Below are 27,577 nucleotides of genomic sequence, written 5' to 3'. Positions count from 1 at the left end.
ACTGTCCTCTCTTTCAGTAAAGGTATAAATGATTTTAAAAAATGACAAAAAAACCTTCAAGCATCTTTGAAGGCCACTTTTAAGTGCTGTTTATGCCAGTTCAGTCATTTCGACACTGCTACACTTTTCATAATGTTCTGTCCATGTTAAAGGTATAACCTCAAACCTTTTCATTAAATAAATGTCTTTTAAGTCACTATCTATCACCGAATGAGGTAACACAATGGTGACTGAGTCTGTGGCCCACTGATGAAAGCCTTTGCATTTGCAGTATTACAGACTGGGCGTCTATAGCGACTGTCGCGGAAAAAAAATCCCAAGCGGCGCCCAGTTAGTGACGCGTTTTCCATCATCCAGCAGTGGTTGGTCTGCCAGAGAGGGTAGGCAGAGCTATACAGCTGCACTTCCAGTTTCTGTAAGCATTGCAAGTCAACGGTAATTTATGGCTGAACAAACAAAGAAAAGATCGATGACTACAGATACAACTTCAAAAATAAGTGAAAATCCAAAGAAAAAGAAACAAATTGGACGCTCAGATTAAGTCAGTCTACAAATGAAAGTTAGTTAGAACCATAACAAAGGGAGCCAGCCGTTAAATTGGGAAGTGTGCTGCCGTAGTTACCGATTATTGCCAGTGGGTGGCGCTCAAGAGCACAAAACTGAAACATTCGAGATTGTGTCTTTAAGGTTCCGCTGTTCACGTTGTTGCTTGATGTCCCTTTTTCAAATCCATTAAGATCTGCACCGATATCACAAATGATAATATTAGACAGGACAGCTGAAGCGAGACAGGAAATACAGGGACAAGAGAGTGGGGAATGACATGCAGCAAAGGGCCAAGGGTGGGAGTCGAACCTGCAGCCCCTGCTTCGAGGACTGCAACTAAACCACTGCTCTACTACCTTTTTTAAATCACTCCCACACACTGTCCAACATGCAGAAAATGCATTTATTTGCTTGCAACGTTTCATCAAGTTGAAGGTGATGAAGGTCAAGCACCGAAACATTGCAAGCAAATAAATGCATTTTCTGCACGTTGGGCAGCGTGCAGGAGTTTACTTGCAATTTTGACGGACTTGTTCCTCTCCTACGCGCATGTCCTATGAAACAGATGAGCAAAATGTTTCTCTACTTTAAACCATCTAACACTGGCATCATTCTGATTTGCATGAAAACCGACCAGGTCCTTCACAAATTAACCAGGAGGCTGAATGCAAATAGCCAACCTTGGTGTGGGTGAACAGAATTGTGCAGCTCCTCCCTTCTCTCCGCTGCTGTAAGCGAGTGTTTAAACGAGGGCTGATCCCTGATTAATGCTGTTTCCCCCTGTGTTTAATAGCACTCAGTGCAACAGAATGGCAAAGTAAAAACAAACAGATGAGACTACTCCCACGTGGTACCGGAGCGCAGATGGAGACAACTTATAGACGGAGATGTGGAGTTGGCAAAGGCTGGAGTCTGAGCAGGTGTTTGGACGCAGCATGGACATCATGTTCTGCCATTTTTTAAAGCGCCGGAGCGCCAGCGGGACAGCAAAGGCCATAGGATGGAGATGAGGCACACAGAACAGACTGTTCGCTCACCGGGGAAACTGGTATGAAATATTCTCTGCTGCTCAGACACAAGTAATGTGTGAAAAAATGTGCAAAAAAGGGAAAAGTAATAAAATAATTATGTTGATTTAGAAAAAAAATGACAGAAGAAGAAAATGTGATTATAACCTTTTGATTGGAGCAACGAAATGCTCCAAATGTTTGTCTGTCAGGTGGAACGAAAGCACCCAAAGCAGATTATTATGTGGAGATGGAAAAGCTCTGGCAAATACTTTTCCACAGAAATCTCAAGTACAACTCAGACTGCAGAGGAGTAGTTGTTTAAGACTTGCTTATCTGCCTTCCTAGTGTGGGCTGGAAATGGTTTCTCTGTGTGAGATGGTCTCTCAATAGTGTTGCTGAAATGCCGGGCACCCTGCTGTGATCCCAGGGCACCACCTGATAAAACAGTGTCTTCCTTCAAGTAGCACTTACCAAGCGTGGAGAACTCTGAAGTGGTAAACAACTTCACACAGACATCAATTTCACATTGGAAGAGGAGCGCGGACGCCAAATGTTTTTCTCTCTCTTAGCTGAAAAATGTTTGGAGAGTAATTTTGGCCAGTAGGAAAAGAGAGAATGAATGTTAACAAGTAGTAAAACTCCACATCAGCTGTCCAAAAACATGGGGATATGCAAAAGAAAAATGTTGTTTGAATCATTCGGCACACCCTTGAAACCCACAAATAACCCCCCAGAGCAATCACAGAGCCTTGGATAAGACATTCTTTTGATGTTCACTAGGAAAGTAATGGAAGTGCTTCATGGGAAAGAAAAACCTTTCAAGGCTCCTCCTTTCTTCCTCGTGCTTCTGAATTGAATTGGTGGCGTCCTTGCATTATACGTTGCCCATTTTACAGAAGATTGAATTAAAACATCCTTTGTCATCAGAAACATTGCTCAGTTTGCGAAGTGACCAAGCCATGGCTATGAATAATTATGAGAGAGACGGAGCTCTAAAGTGGCCACAGATTTTCATTAGCGCCTCCAGACAGCAGCGCAGGGAGAGAAGGGAGAGAGGGAGCGAGACTCCGGGCCTGTCTGCATCAACAGTGATGTATCGCACAGCCCTGTGAGTCTTAACCGTTCAATTAGGAGCTCTGCTGAGGCCCGGCCTGTCAGTGGGAAAGTCCAGCAGAGAGCCGGACAAGATCAAGAGCTGCTTCCTCAAACACACTTCAGGAGCCGGGGCCATCAATCTCCCCGACTGTGACCGGCAGGGTGGCCAAGGGGCAGGACCCCCCGCAGAAGCTGGGCCCCGGCTCAGACGGCTGCGCAGGTAGGGCCATTCATCCCTATCAGCCGGACTAAAAATGAATGCGCTCATGACCTTCACAGTGGGGAGAGGGGGTTTCACCCCGGGCACGGAGGGGAGAAAAATCTCATTTTCATCAGCGTTTCTCTGGACACAAAAAAAGCATTAGGCCGGGAAAATGCTGAGGCTACGTTTGTTTTGTTCCCCGAGCTGGCATCGTAGTACAGCATGGGAATTTAGCTGGTTAATGTTGTGAGAAGGGCAATTTGTACAAAATCATCAGGCAGTCTCAAAGTGTTTATGTACATGTATGAGTTTGAGTGCCCACAGTATAGCAGCGACATAATGATCCAAATTTAAGGTGCCACTCTGCTTCGCACATGATATCGATCTGTGTTGCTGATGAATTAGGAAGCTCGCAGGGACTCTGGAATGAGATATTAAGCTGAATAAACCGGCACTTATAGAGCTAACCATGTGGCAGGGCACTTTTCTGCTCTACGGTCGGAGCCAACTATAAATCATATCAATTATTGTGACACGCAGCTGTTCCAATATCACGGAAAGTTTAAAGACTTTAACTTTTCCAGTCGTTCGTAGGTGTCATCAGTATTTTTTCCGGAACATATTTAAAAAGTATGAAGAGCTCTAATTGTTCCAGGTGCTCACTGTAGAATACATTACTTACAACAGATGCAATTAATGTCCAGATGCCATAAATCTTAATGAAGATCTATAGGTGAAAACAATGAAAATGCAAAGGGCTTTGTCTATTGTAGGAAAATAATTACCTAAGTATAATGTGGATGATGTATGTTGGCCAATTATGAGCTGGATATTTAATGCTGGGAGGCTTTAGAGGAAACAATGGAGCTCGACCAGCAGTAGAGCCCTGATGGATATTTATTCTTTGCAGAGGGCGATTTATAAAAATAGAGATCTCCTGTTTTAAAAAGTAACTTAGGGAATAGCAAAAACTCTAATACAACCAGCCCGAGGCAATAATAATAAAATAATAAAACAGCTGAATGAATGGAGCGCTTGAACTGCTTTGACCACACTGTTACATATTCCAGTATCTCTTTCTTCATCTGTTTCCGTTTGGCTTTTCTCGTTCTCCGTCATGTCTTTGTGTTGGAACTTACAGTGAAAGTGAAGCTTTTTTCTCAGTCGTTAGCACTTAGAGCTGTTACCGAGACGATATCCTATTTTTTAGACACGCACCTGTTGGCACTGGGATGTTTCTTAGTCAAAAACTAAGGGAGACATAATTAGGGTAACCTGGAAACATAGTGACTTGTAAATGTCGCCACCTACACGCAAAGAAAGCATTTTTAAAAGTTGCGCCATCTGCAGGAAATTTAGTCATAGCAGCAACTATGCGTACGCATTATGGCTGCCGCGCGTTCACTGCGTCCGTTTGGCGCGTCGGCTGTGCACGTCCTCCAAAGTTATCGCTACACGTACGCGAGATGCACATGACCAGTAGGGGAAGTGTAGCGGCAGAGGGGATGTGACTGGATCGACACAGCAGCAGGGACAACAATGGCAGAATGTTCTGAAAAAAAGCTGAGAGACCAAGTCCGCGATTATCCACATCTGTACGATGTGTTATTACCGCTACACAGCGACAAACATGCCTGTCACAACAGCTGGAGGCCGATAAGATCATTTTAGATGTCGACGGGGAAAGCTGCAAAACTAAACTGAAACAACTCAAAATGTTGGAGAGTGGGGACGGTGGCGATGGTGCGCTCTGTCCGCCTAACACACAATACCTGTCACTTATTCTGCTGTGATCTGAGAATTAACATCATAGTAACCTCCTCAAGTGTCACCATGTCTGTTGTTTACATCCCGCACATACGCTAGTTGCATAGGGCCTGAGGAGCTCTCTCTTCAGCCCTCTAGAGGTATCCTCCAGTAACACATGTCGTGCAAAAGCAAAGGCCAAGCAGCAAGTCGATCGCCGGCTTAAGAGGTCTTATGTGTAAAGATAAAATTTAAAATTGTGTTCTCTTAGAAAAATCTGGCAAGTGTTCATTTTTCTGACAAGTTTAGCTTTAATTAGTTATTAGATGCTGTAAAAAGGATGATTGACAGCTCTGTTGACAAATACGGCTCCTGCAGCCGATCTGTTCCGGATTAGCAGAGTAGAGGAGGAACGACGAGAGGAGACGTAACTTAAACAATCACTGCAGTCATTGAAGTTTACATATCTGTGAACCAACACAAGAAGCTGTTCTGCCGACGTGCGGGATCTTTGCTGGGGTTTTTTGGTAAGTTAAGTGTGTGTTTTGGTTAGTGAAAGTGGCTACGGCGGCTCCACTTGCCGATCTCTACGTCGCAACTCACCATTCGCAAGATGGCAGTGCCCATAACGGGGGCTACTTTGGTATCAAGTTTGTACAATGCATTTTACATTCTTGGTGTTTACTTAGCTTGCCCTACTCGTCTAATCCCAAAGCATTTTATGTGATGCAGACAGACCTCATCATCATTTTGTTAAATATACTGAAAAGGGAGAATGCTGTGTGCAATACTGTAGTTGGTTTAGATGTCACAGAACACTCACACCTACAAACATGATGTTTGAATTGGTTCGAGTCTGTTTATGACATCCTGTGAATGTGTCATTTTGCATCATTTCCTGAAATCCCAGCTGTGCTGTGGAACTAATGGTATTTTTGGCCTCACCAGCACATTTGGTCCTGGCTCTCAGCGGGGGTCCGGGAGCTCCGGTGCCTCCCTCCAGAGGTCTGGTCAGCAGAACGCTGATCTCGTACTCTGTGTCTGGATCCAGGTGGCCGATCTTGTGTGTGGTCTTGTCTACGGGCTGCAGGTCGTACATGGTGCCAGACACAGTGCGGTATTCCACCTCCCTGTCGATGATCGGGCCGTCCCCGTTGATTGAGTTAGCGTTCAGCTGGATCCAGAGGTAGGTGGCCCCAACAGCAGTGAGCTGCGGGGGTGCGATTGGCACTGGGGGCTCTAGGGAAACAAAAAGTTTTTGACAGATGTTAGATAACTAGACTTTAAAATGTTGACAACACACTAAACAATTATGTATTTTGATTTTGTGTAAAAGCACCGTCATTTCAAAAGAGAAAGTGTGAGTAAATGCTTGTACAAACAAGAAGCTAAAAATCAATTCAATCCTTTTAACAATCAACCACGTCACACAAAGAACATCTTCATGTTTCCCGATAATCGAGGTGTTAAAGAGGAGCCACGTAACAATCAATAGTTCCAGCTTGGTGATGACTCTCATCATCTGTAGTACTCTGACTGAAGTAGGCCAGACCTTGGCAATGCTGCTCCTATTGAAGAATGTATTGATTTTAATCAGAGGAATTCTATAGAGAAGCTTTTGGTAATTGACAACTACTGTAGCTGTCGCCTTGTCTCATTCAGGGGCTGGTTTAATCTCTCAACTCTGGGACTGTGGGGGGATATTGTAACTATTTAAAGCTGAAAATACAACTCTACAGTTGCATGTAAATTATAATGACTTATACATGTTTTGTCCAACACACACACACACCAAAATACAACTGCTCATTAAACAGAGCATAAAAAAGGGTTTTGAGAAGATGCAGATCAGGTATGTCTGCTCTGACCTTGCTCTTGTTTTGGATCTGCAAGTTTAACTTCTTTCCTTTGCGGAACAAACTCAGTCTTTGTTTTCTTTGTTTACAACCTCTTGAAATGATCTGAAGTGCAGCTAAAGGTTCTTCGTGGAGTTTCAGACCTCGAGCAGCTGCTTTTCTAAAAGTGGGTTTCTGTTTTCCTCGTCTCATGCTTGCACATGACGCACCTACAAGTAGTAAACATCCCTGCCAATCCCTTTACATTATCCCACTGATAAACGGGTGGTGGCTACATTTAAGATTATACTGAAATGCACCACATACGGTTGCAATAGAGGAAAAAATGCTGGATTTAAGATACTTTAAATATCAAAGAATACGCACAAGTTATTGTGAGTAAAATGGAATGTAAACATACATTTTGTAAAGCCCTACTGGCCCTTTAAGGGAGGTTAATTGTTTGAATCTCAACTGCAATGATCAAATACATCATGACAAAATCCTGCATTGAAAATATTACTATCAAAATAAAAGTACTCATACATTCATTTATTATCTATACCGCTTATCCTGTTTAGGGCCCCGGCAGGGCTGGAGCTTATCCCAGCTGTCATTGGGCGAGAGGCGGGGTTACACCCTGGACTGATTGCCAGTCAATCACAGGGCTGACACATAAAACCGACAACCTTTCACGCTCACATTCACACCTACGGGCAATTTAGATTCCCTAATTAACCTGACGAGCATGTCTTTGGACTGTGGGAGGAAACCTGAGTACCAGGATTCAAACTAAGTACCTTCTAGCTGTGAGGCGACAGCTCTAACCACTGCACCACCGTGCAGCCCTGAAAGAACTCGATGCAGAAAAATTAACTTCTAATCAACTACTGCTTTTAAAAAGCACAGTGAGAATAACTTAAGATTTAATTACTGTGTCCTTCTGAAATCAGTTTCAAATATTTTATTCCTTAACAATACTGTCATAATAACTGGGAAATGTTTTTAATTATTAAACTTGCATTACTTCAATTCATTCAGCGGGGCCATCAGTGTGAGGAAAGCTGCTGTTGGAGCCTTTGTATCAGTGTTCAAATGTCCAGACCGTTCAAAGTAAAAGACCTTCATGAAATGATTAAAAGGTACACAATGAAAACGAAGGAAGTTAATATTAATCACTTGAAGCTGCAGTCTGTCGTTAATAAAATACAGAAATATTTCCACAGACTATATTGTGTGAATATTTAAATAAGGTAATATGTCCTCCAAAGTGAAAAGTATTGTACTTTGATGTGAATCCATTTCTTTAAACTTCACCGTGTCTGTTTGGATGTCTCAAGTTCCTGAACACAACTCGGAGATCTTTCAGATAAATATTGTGTTTAATGGAAACCTTGAGGGTGACCTTTTCTCTGTTATGTCACCAATATTTATCTAATCTTGCTTAAACCTTGTGCCATTTCTGGTTTAATGAGGCTTTTGAAAATGTCAGACACGTTATTTCCGCTGAGCGATATTTTCTGGATTGTATTATTTTATAGCCGAAAGAAATGTGCAGCAACATTTCATGGAAACTTTTAATGTCTTACATGATTAGTTTGATGCTTTTTCTTTGCTTTCTAAAGTCACATGTGAAAACAAATGCTTGCTGCAGCTTCGGCCTCATCACCACTGAATTTACTATCTCACCGTCATGTCTTTCATGCCTCAAACTCTCCTGTCTCCGGGTGCAACCACAAACCTGCCATTGTCGACAAAGACCCATGACCCACAGCCAAAGCATTGCTTAGGAATGCACACTTGTCATGCACTGCAATAGTTACGGGTCCCACAGGCCGCGGTGAGCAGCTCTAATGAGCACACACATGTAACAGAATAATGCCATTAGTCGCCTGGCTGCTTCATGGAGTTGTCATGGAGAGGAAGAAGTCTCCAGGCACATTAGGAGCCGGCTGAGGTGTCCCACAGAGAATTGGTTGGCTCTCCCTCAGCAGATGGTTACCCCACGGTGACCTTCGCCGCAGGTCCCTAAACTCCCGCTAATCCAGAGCTTCCAGTGTTTCTGTCAAACATCACCTAAAGCGAACCAGCTAATCCAGCAGGTCCTCCCCTGGACTTAACACGCAGCGCTCCCCGTCTGCGTGTCGGAGCCAGACAGAGACACAAAGCGATCCGAAATCTGGCGTCAACCATTGGCTTGTTTTGATGGTCTTTTATGGTCTGTTGTTACGTCCTAAAAGGGGTTTAAGTGAGTTAAGAAGCAATATGGTCAGATTCATTTAAACAACAGAAAGCAGCACAGGCTCATGCTGTAATACCAAACCTCATAGTACAATGGAGAAAATACTGGTATATTAATTAAGTTTGCAAACTATCTGATTTGTCTTCAAAGTATGAAATGGGGTTAAAGAGAACTGAGCACTCTTGCAGTCATTTAGCCTTTAATGTTTCTCTGGAGAAAAGCAAATTGCATGGACAACTAAAAAAAACAGAGTTCCAACCGGAGCCGACCGTGGATGTCACACATGTGACAGCGTCTGGATATCTGGGAAGTGTGCTCCCGCAATTACCGTTCATCACCACAGGGGCCGCTAAAGAGAATGAAACTGAGATATTCAAGATTACAACTTTAAACAAACTAATTCAAACAAGAACGTTGTAGAACAACTTCCTACAAGTAAAACTTTTTATTCGATGACTAGTAAAGCTAGTCATCAAATAACAAATCTACCTCCAAGGAGAAAAGTGTCCTGTTGTTACCAGATCATGTTTGACACGTTTGCCAGCGCACTCACTCTATGATCACACTTTGTCACACGCAGGACCAAATGGCCCTCAAAAGATGACAAAGTTTGAAGCTGCTGACTCACAGGGTGACTAACTTGGCAACATGATATTCAACCAACTAATATTCACTCAAGTTATGAGACTGCCTGGGTTTCTGTTGAAGGAGTCATCATCAGACTGTGGGAATCAAATATTAAAGGCAAGAGCCCTTCAATCAGTCAGACATCCTGTTCTGTGATGTATGGATGCCTCTGCTGCCATTCAATCCTCTTTCTGCTCTTATCACACGAGAACATTTCCGTAACAATACGACTAAGCGGCGTGATGTATTATGGCAATAAGCATTTCATTTAACTTTTGAAAGTTTCTGCTTGACAAAAGCAACAGCAGCTTACGGTGATGAAATAATTCCTGTAGGTGCAGTAATCCTCTGTTCAACAGCCGCAGCAGACGCACTGAAAATAACGGATTACCGGTGTGAAATACACTCAAGTGTTGGAACACTTTAGGATATTAACAACTCCATTCCCTCTGTTTGAGCCTCACGAGGCAGCGTCACCCTGGAAAGGGCTCAGACGTGGGCTCCGTGCTGGCTGGAGATGGGTGACAGCGCGCAGATGACAGTGGCGGCCATACGCGAGGGTCAGCGAGCAGCTGCTGTCATGATGTTGACCAGACAGGCAAGCGGCCTGGCGACAGCTGGGTCCTCCTCTACCACAGCACCTGCCCGCCTGCCAGAACGCAATCGCACAAATGCACACTCGTGCACATGCGAGGAAAAACACTCACACAGGCATGAGCGTGGAGCCAATGCTGGATGGCAAAGAGACACGAAGAACAGATACACTGAGGCTGCAGCTAACAAAAACTTTAATCAACAATTAAAGGAAAAAAAAAAGATTTTTAGACTATAAAATGCCAGAAAAGTGTGCAAAATGCACATGGATTTTTTCTCAGAAACCAAGGTGGCGACTTGCCATTACTTGTTTTGTCATACAAACTATTAATTATTCAAATATTCAATTTAGAATCATATAATTCAGAAGAAAACATCACATCTGAGAAGTTGTCAACTCTTTTTACAGAGGGCAGTCAGGGATGTGGATTTTAGGGATGGCAAGTGTTCATGTTTCCATTTGTAGTACGCTTGTATTCCGAGAAATATTGACCAATCACGTATGAGCAGGCTGCAGCGTATGCAGGAAATGCAGTCCGTGTGGAGAGCAAAAGCAGGCAGAACGCAATGCGCCGTAATGACATCACAGCTCCCATCAGCGTATGATTTTGCTTCTCATTAATCTCTATAAACAGACATCTGCATGCTAACAGCTAACAATCTGTTCTAAGTCTAAAATTCAACTTGAGATATCTTCCCTTGACGCTGTGTCATGAAAGCCGTTCAGCGTTCAGATTTCCCGACTTCCTCAAATGCCTCAGAAATGATGGATCCGACCTCCGTTCAACAAACGAGCATTTTAAAAGTAGTTTTCTTCTCCTCTTGAGGACAGACCTGACAAAGCTTCATTTCTACTTTTTACTAATCTGCATCATGATGTTGAAATTTCAGCAAAGGTAAGACCCGTTAATTGAAGTCAATCACAAGAAAAAACGGTCTCTTTTTCTGTAAACAATGTAGCACGCGGAATAGGAAGTCTTGACTGGAAGTCGTTTATCGCTAACTGCTGGCTACACGCCCACCATGTTGAGGCTGTATCGTCGTCAGACTATAGCCGATGGGATCTAATATTAGGGAAGTTGAAACGAGTAAATCTTTGAGATTTTTTGCTGAATAAATTATTCAAATGATTAATCGGTTTTCAAAATGTCATTAAATGTCCTTTCCACTGACTTATCAATAATTGGACTCTTTATTTCAGCACAACAAAACAAACATAAATGGCTCATACTTTCAATTTGCAGACCCACACACACACACACACTTTGTCGTCCATGTGCCTTGCACCACACAGAGAGCACTAATAAGAGCTGCCACTCTGCTCCCTTGTTAGATTAGTTAGACCAGAGTCTTTATAAATCCTTCTCTCATTTGCTTGTTACATCCACTGTGCCTCTCTCGCTGAGATGCAAGAGGTCCTCATTACGTTGTGCTCTCTCCTAATTGGGCTGCTGTGAGTAACGAATTGATCAGCTCGTGATAGGAGGAGAGGAGGCCACAGGAAAATGACGTGCTTGGCCGGCTGTTCGGCCTTCGATTTTTGGTGGCTTCTCTCATTAGCGTTGACACGGCCGCGCCTCGGCAGCCTTGAGTTGGTTACATGGCCCAGAATATAACGCTGGAGCTCAGCGTGCGCTTTGTGGGCTCCAGGTGATTCTAACCAGGCCAAGAACGGAGCCAGCACTTGGACGGGGAGTAATTATCGCCCTTTCAGAACCACTGGCTGCACTACAGGAGAGCCCATCACAAGAGGGGCACAGGAGAGGCGCTGCACCGGGCCAATCTGCACGCCGCTCTGGAAATACATGCAGTGCACTTCCACATAGGCACATAAATCTGACTGAATCCTGGCATGAAAGGCAGAAGTGATTATCTGGGATAATCAAGCATTCATTCTCCTCATGTTGAAGAAAAAAGCAGTGTATGCTAATGAGGGGTGGGGTGCGGGGAGAGGGAGCCGGTGTCTGACTGTAGCAGAGTCATAATCCACAGAATCACTCCGTGGTCACTCCTCCAAAAACGAGTCACGGACGCTGTGAACACACATTTAAGGAGGATTTACGACTCAGGCACGTTGCTTGGAGGGTTAAGCACTTGTTTTACGACTGGTACGATAAGAGGAGATATCAGCTTTTATATGCGTGACACTTATAACCGTGAAAACGCCTCTTTTCTTCCTGCGACGAGCTTGGCTTATGTCGGAGTCATCTAGGTGTGAAATCTCTGCAGAATTTAAAGCAGGATGCATTACAAGATTAGATGTGTGCCTAAATCTGCAAAATTACTTCATTTTAAATATTTATGACGCAGGCACTCTCCACTTAACTGGTTTGCCTTGTGTAAAAATATATCTAGTAACACATTGAGAGCAGCGATCGTCAGAAATACGGCCGTCTAGTGAGTATGCGTAAGTGCAAAGATGTGCGAGTGATTGTGTTGCTGAATTTATGCACGAGCGTGGTTTTGAGTGCCTCCAGAGTGTCAGTAAATTTTCTTTGAGTACACCACTGAAACCCACTGATACACTCGGGCAGAGAGACTTTATCTCCCTCTTCACTCTCTGCTGTGTCTGGGCCCGGTCGTTCTCGCATGATTGACAGACCTCGATCTGGACAGGCAGGATTAAACCTATCAATCACATGAAGCTTGGAGACAAAAAAAAAAAAAAAAAAAGACGGTGGAAAAAAAAAAATCAGGGCAGTAAATTCAATTGAGAGCACAGGGAGAAAATTGAGGTGAAGAAATATAGAAGGCCATTACCGGGCTATAGGGCTGTAGGAAAGTGAGGCCTTGCAGGATTTAGTTTCAGTCGACTCCATAAATTCATATCAAATGACTGCGGGAGTGAAATATCAGTGAGGTTACTGTAAACCCGGTGCCGCTTGCCTTTGTGATCTTTTAGGGTGGAATTGTGCTCAGTCAAGGGCAGCGTTTACAGGGGGAAGCATTAAAGTCCACTGGATAACAAATCAACATAAAAAGCTTATATTTTTAGTATCGCCTTAGAGGACATCTCCCAAACATGCAGCATTTCCTGTTTATCTCACGCTGACTTTGTTGAATGCACAAAAGGTCATGTGGATGGAAAAACATGTGGATGTTCTGCTGTGTGAGGCGGCGTCCGTGTTTCTTTCATGCTCTGGGACGAATACTCACGCTTGATGGTTAGTTCGCCATAATTAGACACTCCAACCCCTTTGTCCGAGTGGACGATGCAGCGGTAGCGGCCCGAGTCGCCCTTGGTTGTGTTCTCTACATCGAAAGTGCCTATGAAGCGCCGGTTGTTCCAAGGTTTCGTGGCTTTCATCGGGGCCTCCCGTCCACCGATGCCCTGTTTGGAAGCGAGACAAAGCACACAAGTGAGCCTCGAAAAAGGAAAGGTTTAATAAGCAAAGTGGGCCGACCTTGTGTGTTTCAGAAACTCTGGTCGAGTACTTGTTGTCTGTTCTTGTGTGTTTTTGTTTGTGTCCTATCATTCCCATTGGTGGCTGTAAGTAGGAGTGCATTTATCACACATAGTCGCACACACACACATGCACACGCGCAAACACACAGTGGGCTCTCCCCAGCTGTCACCCCTCACAGCAGGCAGATGGGGGACATTTGTTCATTAGAAATATTTCTTCATTACTGTCATCGGGGGACTTCACTTAATGTTTGTTTTCCAGCTCCTGTGCTAATGAGGACGTGTTTGTTAAAATGATGGAGTACCTGGCACAGGACCTTTACCCGGCGTCGTGCTCCCACTGATCACATGTGTGACAGTGTGCTTAGCAGCAGAGCTGCAGGGTTATGTCTGCCAGATGCACTACCTTCGCTGTTCAGAACAAGGTCAATTCAAGACTGCTGTGCAGCTCAGCTGTGCCGGATATAGTACACAGTATCCACAGAGCCAACATCTATATAGGTTAAGACCATACTGCGGTGATCTGAGACAACTGTAATCCCCTGCCTCCCAGACACACAGGCCTGAGGAAATCTGGCGAGCAGGTGAAATTTCAAACACAAGGGCACAATAAAGCAACGTGTGAAAGCCTGGGTTAGAATTTTATTTAAACAATAAATCACACAAGATCTACTTGAATCTCCTCAAACCAACTTTTAAAAGTGGAAGTCTGGAGCAGCGTTTAGCTCCTAATTTAAGAACAGTTTTTACCCACAATTAAATGTACCTTTAAAAGTGACTTTGAGTTAAACTGCTGACCAGAGCTGCGTTTGGGGTCTACTGATGCACAATTTAACAGACATCTTCTCGTGAGTCAGGAAGATTTACCGTCTAAGGCTGTGGTGTAACTGTTTACATTTGGCCCCATGTAATTAGGGTTAAACCATAGACTGTATAAATAGATGGACGACATGACAGCTCCCGAAAAAGGAAGCAAAAACAACTCTATCGCCCCCTGCTGACTGGCTGCATTATAGGTCATAAAGCCCGCCTCCTCCATGTTAACAGATGGGACATGAGTCAAACTATAAAATCAAAATACACGCCAACTACATGTTTCTCAAACATGGTTTCTGTCATTATAGTTAGTTCTTATCATGCTGATTTACGTCCAAGTGTTCATTTTTTCTGACAAGTTTATTTTTAATTAGTTATTTGATGCTGTAAAAAGGATGATTGACAGCTCTGTTGACAAATACGGCTCCTGCAGCCGATCTGTTCCAGATTAGCAGAGTGGAGGAGGATCGACGAGCGGAGACGTAACTAAAACAATCACTACAGTCATTGAAGTTTCCTTATCTGTGGACCTTAACCTCAGACCAACACAAGAAGCTGTCCTGCTGTTAAACACTCAGACGTGTGGGATCTTTGCTGGGTTTTTTCGGTAATTTAAGTGAGTGTTTTGGTTAGCGGAAGTGGCTACGGCGGCTCCACCAGCCCAGCTCTACTTCGCAGCTCTGGGTCCAAATAATGTCACCATCGCAAGATGGCAGCGCCCATCACAGGGGGTTATTTTGGCATCACTTTCGTACAATGAGAGCAGATGGAGAGGCGCTGTCCATCTATATATACAGTCATTTGGTTAAACATGTTAAAAATAACAAAGTACTCCTGCCTTGTCGTCTCTTACCCAGCCATTTGGATCCAAATAATCTGATTTATTAAGGTCACACAATTGTCACAGTGTCTCCAGTATTGTGTGACGCACTGTGATGTTGACTGATTATTAATCTATAATTTGTTTAGCATAAATGTGTCGTTATAGTTATCTCCTTAAACCATACGTTGATCTTCTGTATGTAGCATGACTTGAGGGAGAATCTTCTACATTAAGAGGCAAAAGCTTCATGTCTAATCTACCGTTTAAAGAAGACACACGCCTGCAGCTTTCAAAAAGACCTTGTGGTACAACAGTCGCACCGCTGACTCAAGATCAGAGGATTACATATTCTTAAAATAGGGTCTCTTCAATAAGACACGTCAATTTCCAGAGGGCCCGGTTCTAATACTGATTCCACCCTCTGATCCAGTCTTTGATGTGGAGTGCGTGTAAAAGGATAAAAAATGGATCTCACCTGGAGCCAGAGGCGGAAATTGTCTCTTTTGCGTCCATTGACGGTGCAGTGAAAAGATGCCGTCTGTCCAGCGTTGACCTCCACTCCCTTTATAGTCAGGAAGTGAGGTGTGTTCACTAGGAAAACAGATATGTACATGTTTTTTTAGATAGCTTCAGAATTACATGCAATTATATGAGATGCAGAATTTAAAGATACAATCTCGAAGATAATCTGTAATAGTTGGACACTTCCCAATTTAACCAAAGGTCGCTTTCCTTTTCTGAGCATCGAATTTGTTTCTTTTTCTTTGTATTTTCACTTATTCTTGAAGTTGTATCTGTAGTCATCCATCTCTTCTTCGTTTGTTCAGCCATAGTAGATTACTGTTTACTCGCAACACTTGCAGAGACCGGAAAAACAGCCGCTTAGCTCCGCCTACCCTCCCTGGCAGACCAACCACTGCTGGGTGATGGAAAATACGTCACTAACTGGGCTCCGCTTGGGATTTTTTCCACAAATGTCGCACCAGACACCCAGTCCATAATAATACTAAATACTGCAAATGCAAAGGCTTTCATCAGTGGGGCATAGGCTCAATCACCATTATGGTGATAGATTAGGCAATTGATTATTATTTACATGACAATCTTTGAGATTACACCTTTAACCTCCCTAAAATGGTTTTGTGAGAATGTATCAACAGAACAGGGTGACTCAGCTATGAGCATCTCCGCTGCTGTGTTTTCCAATTTCACTGTTCCCCTCTGTGTCACCCTTTTGCTAAGACTTCTCTGTAAAACTGTAGAACTGAGAGAAGTCAGCTCGAATGGATGCTGCTTTTTATGACACTATTTTACACTCTCAGTGCCAGAGGCCAGCATCGCTTTGTGAGGAACTTCCCACCTAAATCCTTAAAATGAGGCACCAGAGGGCCTGATCTTACAATTCCACAAACCCGCTTTCTGCTTTCTCTTTACTGCATCCTTTCATTGATTGAGGGGATTCTTGCAAAAGCACTACTTTCTTTTCAAACTGTGCTCATTATGAGCGCGCTCACTGACTGGGATAGTCCACAGAAAGCAACTTATGTAGAACATTTCTGATTAGTAGCGCTATTCTGCATAGAAAAATAGGGCAATTCAGCGGAGCGACCTTGATTCGAAACATATCCAAATCTCTAAAGACTTGGCAAAAGCTAATTCTATCACTTTCATCATCGAGACTTTCACTTCTGCTTAATATTTCATAACCTCGTCTTTGAACTGCACCTCCTTTATAACTTTGTCCCGTCAATCCATCCGCTGCCAAATAAGACAAATCTATTTTCCTCATCGCTTATGTCTTCTTTAATGATGGAGGGAGAGGCAGACCACCCAGTGGCATAATCACACCTTTGTGCCAGATATTCCACATGGTCTTATAAATAGAAAATGAATTGGCTGTGCTCCACTGAGGAGTCGCTCCGATCACTTTGCTTATCACTCAAAGAAGCCCGATTGCCACTGAGTGGGTTATCGATCCGCTCGCACTTTCACGCATTTAAACATTGATCACGTCTCTCGGCCTCATCGATTTACTCCGATACATTTATATGCAACACCTATCGCTTTATAAATCCATCTTATTGACATTACATTTGTAGGAATTCAGCTGCTTTCAAATGGTTACCAGGTCATTAGCGCCTCACAATCAGAGCTATGATATTTCAGCTATGAGCGGTAGAGTAAAGTATAAATCAATTGATGAAAACTCATGTGATATTGATTTAGACTTAGACTCAAGAGTGTGGAAAGCTCTTGGTATAAACTTAAGGAGTGCCATATGGACTAACATGACTCTCAAAAGCGTAGCAATGAGGAATCCTGAAGAGCCCTCATCCTTGTACTCCCAAAGCAGCAGCCTCCCGAAGCCGAGGCAGAAAAAAATCTAAATATGCGAGTGATTACATGTTCATTAGCTCCGCCGCACACTCTGAAGAGCTTGTACTTATATTCAGCGGAGGAACTCGGAACATCTGAGAGATGAGATGCTTTACTGAATATCCTTAAGGGAGGGGGAATATAGTAGAATCCAGTCTGGTATTTGTTTTTCGTCCCCGTTTTTTTTTTTGCACTATTTCTCCAATCTCTCAAAGGATAGATTTTAGGCAGCCACTCCAACATTAAATCCTGAGCACACTTCAACACGTCAACTGTATGCTCGTAAATCTTCAGGGAGCACAGAGGAGGGAGGTTTACACTTAGGATTGACTGTTGTATAGTCTTTGAAGGCCTTTTGTTTGACTGGGAGGCCTTGAATAGAACAACGATACAGGTATTTGGGAGGGTGTCATGGAAAGGACAATGGCGCTTTGATGATATTCTTTTATGGTGAAGGGAAAAAGGACTTACTGCACTGGTGGCCCTGGACCACGACGTCTTTGATGGCCAGCATGCCACGCTGCCCTGAGGTTACGGCTTCAAACACAATCTGAGGAGGAGAGAGGAGACTCATAACACCAGTGATAAATGGGCACATGTCTTCAAATGGCACTTGAGTGAGGCTGGGCGTGTGCACAGAGAAAGTCCAGCTTCCTGCTAATGCGATCTGCTCTTGGCGGGGCTGCAGCTGCTCCACACAGCTGCGGGCCGATGACATTATTTCCACAATAAGTCACAGTTGATAGGTGTTATGACATGCAAGTGTTAAATTAAGTTTGAGCCTTGAGACGATTAGCACACTCTCTGTGACAAGTGCAGGGTATGGGTGAGATGGCTAACATCACAGAAGTCATTAAGGGGTCAATTCAAATTTAGGTTCTCACTTACTGATGACATTCATTTTAAGTTGGAGTTTAAGGTAGACTTTTTTTTTGACGGCCACTTTAGAAAAACACTCAGACATATGCTTAATATATATTATATTCCTGGCATATACTAGACATCATCCTAAATGTGTCTTTGCACTTCATTTACGTTAAATAAAATACATTTAAAATAAGCTACAAGAAGAAGCTAAAATAGGCCAAAAAAAGAAAAACAAGATTAGGTCAAAACCTAGTATTTGGCTGACCGCATCAGGTCAATGTGTGCTTTTGTAGGCAATGTGTTACAGAGACTGTCCTTATGAGGCCGATGACAACGTGGTTGAAAGCAGGTGCACGATGCGGACGTAGGCGAGGACAGCTGACGAGCAGCCCCGCCTACTCCCCGAACAAAGTATCCAGAGCCATGTAGACAGAGAGTTGCGTCGGTCGAGGTCCAATATGCTCCATGATCCGCCATTGCGATGTCGCAACTCTCTCTCTCTATGGCTCTGAAAGTACCGTCACTCAGTCAGTCAGTCAGTCACCTACAGACCCTTGTGTGGGGCTGACCCCAGCAGTCAGCCAAAAATAGCTTTGTCGTTCCTAATTCGCGTTTGTCAAATTGTCGTTTAGGTCAGTTTAGAGCGGGGATCCATTGAACAGAACTGCTCTGCTGCTGGAATTTAATTGTTGCTATGAATGAAATAGAATAACCTTTAAAAATACAAATGCTGAACTTCATCCTTTGTAATTTTATAATTTGTAAATATAATTATTAAAAGTGTGGTTTGTTTTGTTTATATGCTCACATTGGGGAAATATGAGTGTTTACGAGTTATATGTAGTATTAGGGTGAAATAACGGTTTAGCTAACCTAAGCCAGCCTAACCAATGTTATTTGGTCATTATGGGACAAATTAGCCTTACATACATATATATATATATATATATCGTTTTACCCTTAGAGTCTTCAAGCCACCCCCATCTCCCAGAGGCTCTAATGAACTATCCTTCACACTGTTGGTTCGAGCTACAGACAGTTACAAAGAGATGATGTCCATTAGTTAAAGAATCCATTGAGATAACTCAAGCTGATGTGCGGGGCTTCTACCTTAAAACTTAGCAGCTGTCAAACGTAAAAGGAGTAAAAGTCTCATGACCGCTAATATTTTTTACTAAACATAATGTTTTATCAAGTGTCAGGTCAGATGTCTTGACAATATTCCATCACTTCTTTATACAGTTCAAGCTAAACAGGTAATATGTTAGCAAGCAAATGTTAGCTTAGTTTGCTAAGTTTACTTAGCTAGGAAGCATTTTCAGCTAGCAGCTACTGTGTCGTCAAAACTATTAGAGAGATGAGACATAAGAGTACGTTTGTGAGGTGAATCCTGTTTTGATTGAATGACGCTTAAATTGTCACTTGAAACACTTACAACAAAGAAAAGTTTAAATTTAAGAAGAGCATGTGCAAGTGGCTCCTTGATACGTTGGATAATCCAATGACCTCAGTCGAATATTTTTAGCGTTGACAGTATTGTTAAAGTTATAAAAGAAAACTGATGACAGGTGTGAAAAATATAAGTCAGATGAATAACTCAAAACTCAAAACTATCTGCATGGTAAGATACAAGAATTTAAGTAAGTGTGACCGTATGCTTTTTATATTACGAGAGAGCCCAGCCCATTAATGCAAATGTTAAGGGTATCTCTTACGTGAGAAGGGGCTGCAGCTGCATTTCACAGTTGTTGAGTCTAGTGTTACTGAGGTGACATGTTTGCTGCTCTCTGCCAACAGAAAATCTAAAAATCAAGCACAACTGTGCAGTGTAAGACTAACATGACCCTATTTTAAGGACCGAGTCCTCCTGCAAAACAAATGGCCCTAAGCCCTGACAGAGGGCGTGTCCCAGCAGAATGTCAGAGTTATGCACCCGCTGGTCTGCAGAGTGGTAAAAAGGGAAACAGAATGCCGGTTCCTTCCCAAACCCAGGGTGTGGCGCGGAGACCGATTACACCACACGCACAGACTACACATGTTTTGCATGCCATAATCCCTAAATATAAGGCTAAATCTCCCAGTGAATGGTTTACAGTATATTAATGGGTATGTTCCGTATATGGAGTCACTCAGAAACACGTGTCCCGCTAGTCGTAGCTAGGCTGCGCACACATACATCTCTGAGATTCCTTTTGTAGCCGAGGAATGTGGAGGCGGAGATAGTTACCATTGTCATCTGGGAGGCAGGATGCCTTCAGATAAGGCCGTCTAATTATAAATTTCTTTTTTTGTCTCATGAAATATGAAAGTGAATGTCTTGGGTGCCAATTATGGCCTCATTACAGGCTAATTTAAAGGAAATTAAAAGGCCAACCACTCCATATATCGCCACCAGACAAATGAACTAGCCCCCACTCTCTAATTGAAATCCTTTGTTTGTGCAACAGACATCAGTCAGGCTGCCTAATAGCTGTGATATAATTGATTCCAACATCAATGATAGTGCAGTGCATAATTGGGCCTGACCCACGGAGTGAAAATATTCACATGGGACGAAAGCTGTTGATGTCACAGGAAAGTTCACCATTCTCATTTGTCAGAGAGACAGACAGTGAACCCGACATTCAATGTCTACATCACCGCAGCGGCTATCCCTCAGGGACTCGGCTAAGTACTACATTACAGCAGGATTGATTAGCTCTGCCATAGTTTCTACTGTATTGAAATCAAGATAGATGAGGACATTTAGGTTTTTCTCTCTTATAGGTGCACTGCTGCATATAAGGTAAGTGATGAATGTTCATGGTATGTATATTTTGAGTTGTATGTGTAGAAGCATGTACCCCATGCATGACATTTACTAAAAACTGAGTTGCATGCCAATCTCAATTAAAAGTTTTAGGGATGTTCTCAAAGAAGAGTAATTATCAAAAAGCTGAAAGGCTCGTGATGACTAAAAGCCTTACCGGTAATTAAAAAATAATTTCCAAGTATCAGGTGGCTTCCCTTTGACAATTGCGTAGGATACTATGCAATTAAAGACACCTATAATTAGTGCCATGTTTTTAATTAGTGACAATTTCAAGCATCGGCCTCTGTTCTCTTGTCTGAGAGTGGTGCTAAGATCATTAGCATCCTCTGATTTACCCGTGTTGTCAGTTTGGGTCTGGAACAATTACAAACAAGAGACAGGCGACCTTCCGCTGGGGTTTGAAAGGCAACAGATGCTGGGAATTTCCCTGAACACACTGGAAGCATTACATGCCATTTTGGGCCTAAGCGCTCGCAGTTACTTGTGGAGATTTGCTGAAACAAAGCACGAACAGCGTGTCCAAACGTTCAACCATCATTGATCTTTACTTAGGATTCAAAAGAAGCTGGGTGTTTTGTTTAAATGTGAAGTCAGGTGCATTTAAGAAGCATCTGTAGTGAAATTGTGTGAAATAAGGGTGAGCCAAATGGTTATTTCTAATTTCTGAACAGATTCAATGACAGTTAGAGTTTAGGTTTGTGGTTTGCTTTGCGTTGCAGCCAAAAGTATGGATCCAAACATAACAAGCCTCTCCCACAGGCAGACTCCTTCAATCTTTCAGTACCTTCAGCTAAAACTAAAATCATTTGAGCAGCCTGCTGTTGCATCCTAATGTCACTTAAGGGTCACCCTCCTAAAGAAAGCAGCGACTATTCATGGAAACTGCAGCACATTCTGTCCTCCCCCCTTTTCCGTCTTTCTTTTGTCCATGTGCCTCTCATTAAGCCTCCTGTATCTCACATTCAGCAGCGAGGAACTCAGTGGTGTCCCTTGTTAACTAAGTTATCAGGGTGGCTATGATGAGCAGGCAGGAGGACTCCCCTCAGCTCCACTGTGGACAAGCTCAGGCCATAATGAAATAATTCACCAGGGGACTGTCTCCCATTGGGAGGTTAAGGGGTCTCTCTGCATCAATTAACATTTGGTGGACTTGTGGAACAAACCCCGTGAAGACTAATAGCCAGGCAAGTGTGAAATCACCTTGCCCTGGCCAGCAGTCATGTGCATTGGTAAGTGAAAATGAGTTTTCAGAATTGGAAAAGGAGAACTGGCTGAGATGGGAGGGAGGGAGAGCGGATTACCATGGATACCGAGGTAGCCCCAGAAATCAATAATCTTAGGTGTTTTGAATAAGCTATTGTGCGATTTTTTTGGACCATCTCAAATAATAAATGTGTCTTGCTCCACCCAGCGAGCATGCTTTAATGACTTTGGCGTAACTACAAAGGCTGCTTACAATGAGTAACCTAGTTTAGCGATGAGACGTTATCCAAAGAGAACTGGATTCAGACCACACTTCCTCACCTGGTAGAAGTTGGGCCAGTAGGTGCTGATGGCCAGCTCCATCTGTCCCCAGGACCGAGAGGCTGGACCCGACACGTTCCAAACAGGCATCCCCATGGGACTGTTGTTTTCTTTGATATACACATTAAGGTGACCCGGGTGGCTGTTGTCCCTGCCTCCGATGTAGTAGTGGAAGGTAACACAGTGGGTGTCGTTCTCCCGCAGCTGTGGTGTCAGCAGTAAGGCCTTCTGTCCTGCAAAGCGTCCTGATGTGTTCACCATCATGTAGGCTGAACCTGCAAAAGAGTTTTACATCATGAGTTGTGCAGGTTTTATCCAAGCAGCAGCTCAAACAGTGGCAGGTTTACTGATGTAGGTTGTAAAATGTCTGGCAAAAGTTCATGCATTGTTTAATACTAAACAGAAAACCTAACTACACTTTATGATAGTATTATAATAATAAAATAAACTTTATCTATACAGCACCCTTCAAAAACACAGATACAAAGTGCTTACAATAAAAACTACGCACATTAAAACACAGAGAAATAAAACACAAAGCCATACAGACTGAAAACATTGTTGAACACAAACAGAAACGTCATAGAATAAAGATAGAATCACTTCAGAAAGCTAAAATAAATCTCAAAAAGTACTTAATTTAAGACAAATTGATATAGAAGTTATTTCATTACCAGTTTTCAGCCAAACTAATGATGCTAATCCTAAAGAGAGCCGACGTTGTTCAGCCGTTTGGTCGACAGTGGAGCATAACATTCTCATCAACATCAACTGCTACTTTGTGTTTAGTGCTTGTTAGCTAATGTTAACGTGCTAACACACTTAAATTAAACGGTGAAGTAGCGAAACATTTGCCTGCCGAATTTTCACATTGTCATTATGAGCATGTTAGCAAGCAAGTTAGCATTTACCTCAAAATTCGCTGCACCTCCAACAGCTGCTAGCATGCTATATAACAAGCATCAAAACAGTGTTAATTTGGGCAGCTATTTTAGATTTAGTCTTTAGACGGAAATGCTTATTAGTTTTAGCCATATTTTTACCCTGTATAGTTTTAATTTCAGCAGATCATACATACAGTAAAAGAACGCTGGGCATCTAAGGACATTGGATTCCGTTTTTATGCTTGGTCCTAACTTTTTATTTAAACAGTCGTACTGAAGCAGACAGCTGATGATCGCTCCTTGTTGTGCAGAAGGAGCGCCAAATGACGCATTAAACAACTCCTTCGTGATACCCGTCATCTCTAACTGGTTAAATGTCTGTCAGCCAACCACTAACATTTTAGTCCCGTCGCGTCTCGTTAACGAAAACAAAACATACGTGCCATCACAACGATCTATTTTTAGCCTGTCAGCGTCTCGTTGAAAAATGGTCGTTGACGAACATTTATCGCCATAATTTCCGTTAACCACTGCATCCAAACACTTTCACGTGAGGCTTAATGCTTAAGAAAACATTGTTGCTTTTCTTATGTATGCTGGTGTAGGTGTAAGACAAGTCAATTTGACACCAGCATTGAATTTACCACCCAATTATTGCCCCAAAGAGACAAATCTTCCTGTCATCTTTGATCATGTTTAGAAGCAAATTGAAACGTTTGAATCTCTGCGGTCGGGGCAAGTAACACATTTATTTCATGTATCTTTGAAGTATGATACCAAAGACTAGATTTGTGAGATCTATGAGAACTAAAACCAACTGATTGGTTCCTTTCTGTATTAAATAAAGTAAACATTTGACTAGGAAGTGTTAGTGTTTATATGCAGGTGGTTACTACCATAATAAAAAGATCTCCTGGAGTAGAATCTGATTATTGCCAGCAATCAGGACCTGAGGTTTAAAGGTAACTAAATAAAAGACCTAATCTTTGCAGAGTATTCAGTGGGCAGGTAAATGACTGTGCTGAGAGCTTTCCTAATAGCACTGAGAATTCTAGTGTTAATGAGAAAATGCTCTTATCTCTGGATTGATAGAAACACTCCAATCATTATCATTCATCAAAATACAAAGACGAAAAAAACACTAATCCGACAAATGCCGGATATTTGAGACGAGTGTTGTTCCCTCAATGACAGCGAGGAGGGAAATTATGAGAAATCAATAAGTTAAAATCTATTTGCCAACCAAGCCCCATTTAGATTTTATCGCTTTGGTTCAATATTAAAGGTTAATCTAATTCTCTCCCCTCTTGCCAATAAAACACAAGTGAGAATTATTATGTTGGCAAACTCTCAAGGAGATGCAGAACACATTCTATTTGTCATCATCCTATTTAGCTTGGCTTGGTAATGAGATGGCACAAATCGTAACAGCATTTGAGGCACAGCCAACAAGACTCCGTTTATGTTGAAATACATCTTTTTGGAAGTGTGGTAATGACTGGAACGCACATTCTGCTTGGAGGTGAAACAAACAACCTGTTAGCAAAAAAAAAAACAGCTCTGCTCTCCTGCTTGTGAGGCAGAGCTGAGCCGCAGCGGATGTGAATCCTTGTCATTAGATTTAACATCTGGTGATTCACTCAGATATGGTGTTAAAACAGGGTGAATAACGTCAAAGAAGTCAGCGAGCACGGTCCCCGAGTGTGTCAACCAAACAGCCTCTCGCAAAACCCTATTTGCTCCATCAATGACTCGAGCTTGCCCACTTGTTTTGTTGTGCTGCACTTGTAACGCTCACCAATTCCATCTGTCTCCAGCTTCAGATAACGAGTGGGGGTTCTGTCATGTTTACACAATGAAACAGGGAGGCGAGGGAGCAGGAGGAGGAGGAGGAGCAGTGAGTTGTGATGACACAGAGTCAGCCTCCCCAGCTTTGTTCGTCAGGTGGTAACAAGTTGTTATTTTAAAGGGTCTTAACATGTTTTGGATCATATTTATGAGGGGGCTGTGTTTTAATATGAAGTCCCCCATGCAAACCGTGTTATGCTGATAAACGCTCGATTACATTGTGGATCAAGCTACAACTAGCCCACAGAGGGCTAGAAGATAGAGGGGTCAGAGAGTGAGCTGAATATCAAGCTGCATAACGATAATAAAGCATTCTCATTGGGCAAAAATGTGATTAGATAAAAAGATACTTGGCAAGAAAGTATAATATTGACCTTGGAAATAGTATGATAAAAAATTGTGACTCAAGGTGCACTTACTAACTTCTCCAAAAAAAATGTTCATCGCCATTTTGCCTTTATTAGATAGGACAGCTGAAGAGACTTGCTTCAAGGACTGTAGCCTCTGTATATGGGGTTCCTGCTCTACCAACTGAGTTAAACTAGGTATGGGTATTTCAAGCAAATATACTATTCAATATTCACTGGGAATACAATTATTGACAATTATTTGAACACAACATGAGGAGCGAGAGAGACTTTTTCACTTTGTTATCATGTTAAAGTGTGCACCAAAAAAGCTCCTATAAAACACAGGTTATAATTAACTGTGCATCTTCCCTATATAACACACAGACGTGGATCATTCCTCTTAGAGGGACAATCAGCCGGTCATACTGTGCATTTTCCTTTATTTCTAATCGACTAGTTCCACACAGATTTCTTTGACGGCTGCAGAAGTCTCTGGATTTTTCTCCGGTTCTGAATCTCACAGCGCCACACCCGTGTTACCGGCACCTAGCACTAATGCTTTCTTCTTCTTTTGTTATTTAATGGCATTTGACGGCAGGGCCGCATTACAACCAGGCGCTGGTAAAAACAACAAAAAACATACAGTATATTTTTTCTTTTTTTAAAGATTTTTTGGGGCTTTTTATGCCTTTAATTTAGAGAGAGGACAGTGGATGGTGGCAGAAATGTGGGAAGAGAGAGTGGGGATGACACGCGGCAAAGGGCAGAGGGCGGGAGTTGAACCCGGGGCCACCGTATTGAGGACTGTAGCCTCTCACCGATTTAACCACTGAGTTAAACCAGTGCCAAATTTTTTTTAAAAAAAATTAAAGACTATTTCAATATTCAAAATTCATTACCAATCCCTAAGCTAAACCAGCGCCTTCAGAGCTCTGAAGTACATATGGTCTTTGTTGGTGGCTGGAGCACGCTCAGGTGTCATTGAGATCTCTTAAGTGGTCATGATGTTGCTAAAGACAGGAACTTTGGAAACTACAAAATTATTAAGATACATCTTTTAAATAAATATATAAGAAAGTTTTTCTGTAGTTTTTGTGTGAGAATATTTTTTCAGTCATGTTTGGCTTATTTTTTGTGCTTTTCACTTATGTTTGTGTCAGGGTTAAAGTTCAAACGCATCATACAAAGCCTTTCATAGAACCTCTCTGTGTTTACTGTAATAAAAAGCTTTTCTAAAAATGTGATTGGCTTTTATGATTGCGGCTTCCCTCTGTTTAAGGATGTTCCTGCGCAGTAGGATCACTCTGTTATGTTTCCCTCTTGTGAACGGCACACTGCTGTTCTCCCACAGCTTTTTAATGTATTATTCACTCTCAGTTTGTCTCGTTCAAATGATGAGGCTAATTATTTCTGAGGCTACGCAGGAAGTTGTGTAAGGTACACGCAGAAGGGCAGGAGAGGAGTCGACTTTGAGACACTTGTTTGTCCAACCTCAATCAGGTGCGTCTATATGAGGGCTCTGAGGTCTCTTTAATAACATTCAGCCATCTGCTCAGGTGCCCAGAACGGTTCTGCTTCTTTGCCTTTGAGGCATCAGCAAACCTGGGTGTGATGCGCAGCAGCACTTACAATCAGCTGATGAATTGTTCAAATGTAGCTCATGTTACAAAGACAAAGATGCTGGCACCAATGCTCTCCTCTATGATTAAAACAGGCTGTTTACTTTTCATTTCCAACCAGCCACGTTGTGACAGTGTAGCATAGGAGATTTATGCGCTCTTTGTATGTAATTAGAGATGAAGGATTTGATCCCTCATGCTGCATTTGTACATTTTTACAGCCCTGTTCATGAAATATTAATAAAACAATAGGTACCCTTTGTAAGGAGTCACTTCTTGTTGAAGTGTAGGGCAACTGCTTGATAGAAATACATGTAAATATTAGAATACTTCTCTGTTACTGTAAGGAAAGTTG

At 42.5% G+C, this 27,577-nt stretch overlaps 1 protein-coding gene across 3 annotated transcripts in view; it reads right to left on the bottom strand.

Moving 5' to 3' along the window:
- The window catches only part of LOC138611066 (receptor-type tyrosine-protein phosphatase mu-like), a 188,741-nt gene that overhangs the window by 106,914 nt on the left and 54,250 nt on the right, over positions 1-27,577 (bottom strand). For all 3 annotated transcript variants that reach the window (XM_069683967.1, XM_069683968.1, XM_069683969.1), the window contains exons 3-7: positions 22,522-22,796; positions 17,790-17,868; positions 15,418-15,533; positions 13,054-13,228; positions 5,545-5,838 (exon numbers count right to left, since the gene is read on the bottom strand). In XM_069683967.1, the coding sequence (XP_069540068.1) occupies positions 5,545-5,838; positions 13,054-13,228; positions 15,418-15,533; positions 17,790-17,868; positions 22,522-22,796 (939 nt within the window). The remainder of the gene's footprint in view (positions 1-5,544; positions 5,839-13,053; positions 13,229-15,417; positions 15,534-17,789; positions 17,869-22,521; positions 22,797-27,577) is intronic.

Source organism: Semicossyphus pulcher, unplaced genomic scaffold, assembly GCF_022749685.1.
Source record: "Semicossyphus pulcher isolate SPU_LCO1_2020_fin unplaced genomic scaffold, fSemPul1.0.p SCAF_7, whole genome shotgun sequence".
NCBI classification, from domain to species: domain Eukaryota; kingdom Metazoa; phylum Chordata; class Actinopteri; order Labriformes; family Labridae; genus Semicossyphus; species Semicossyphus pulcher.
This window is presented reverse-complemented; position numbering and strand designations above follow the sequence as displayed.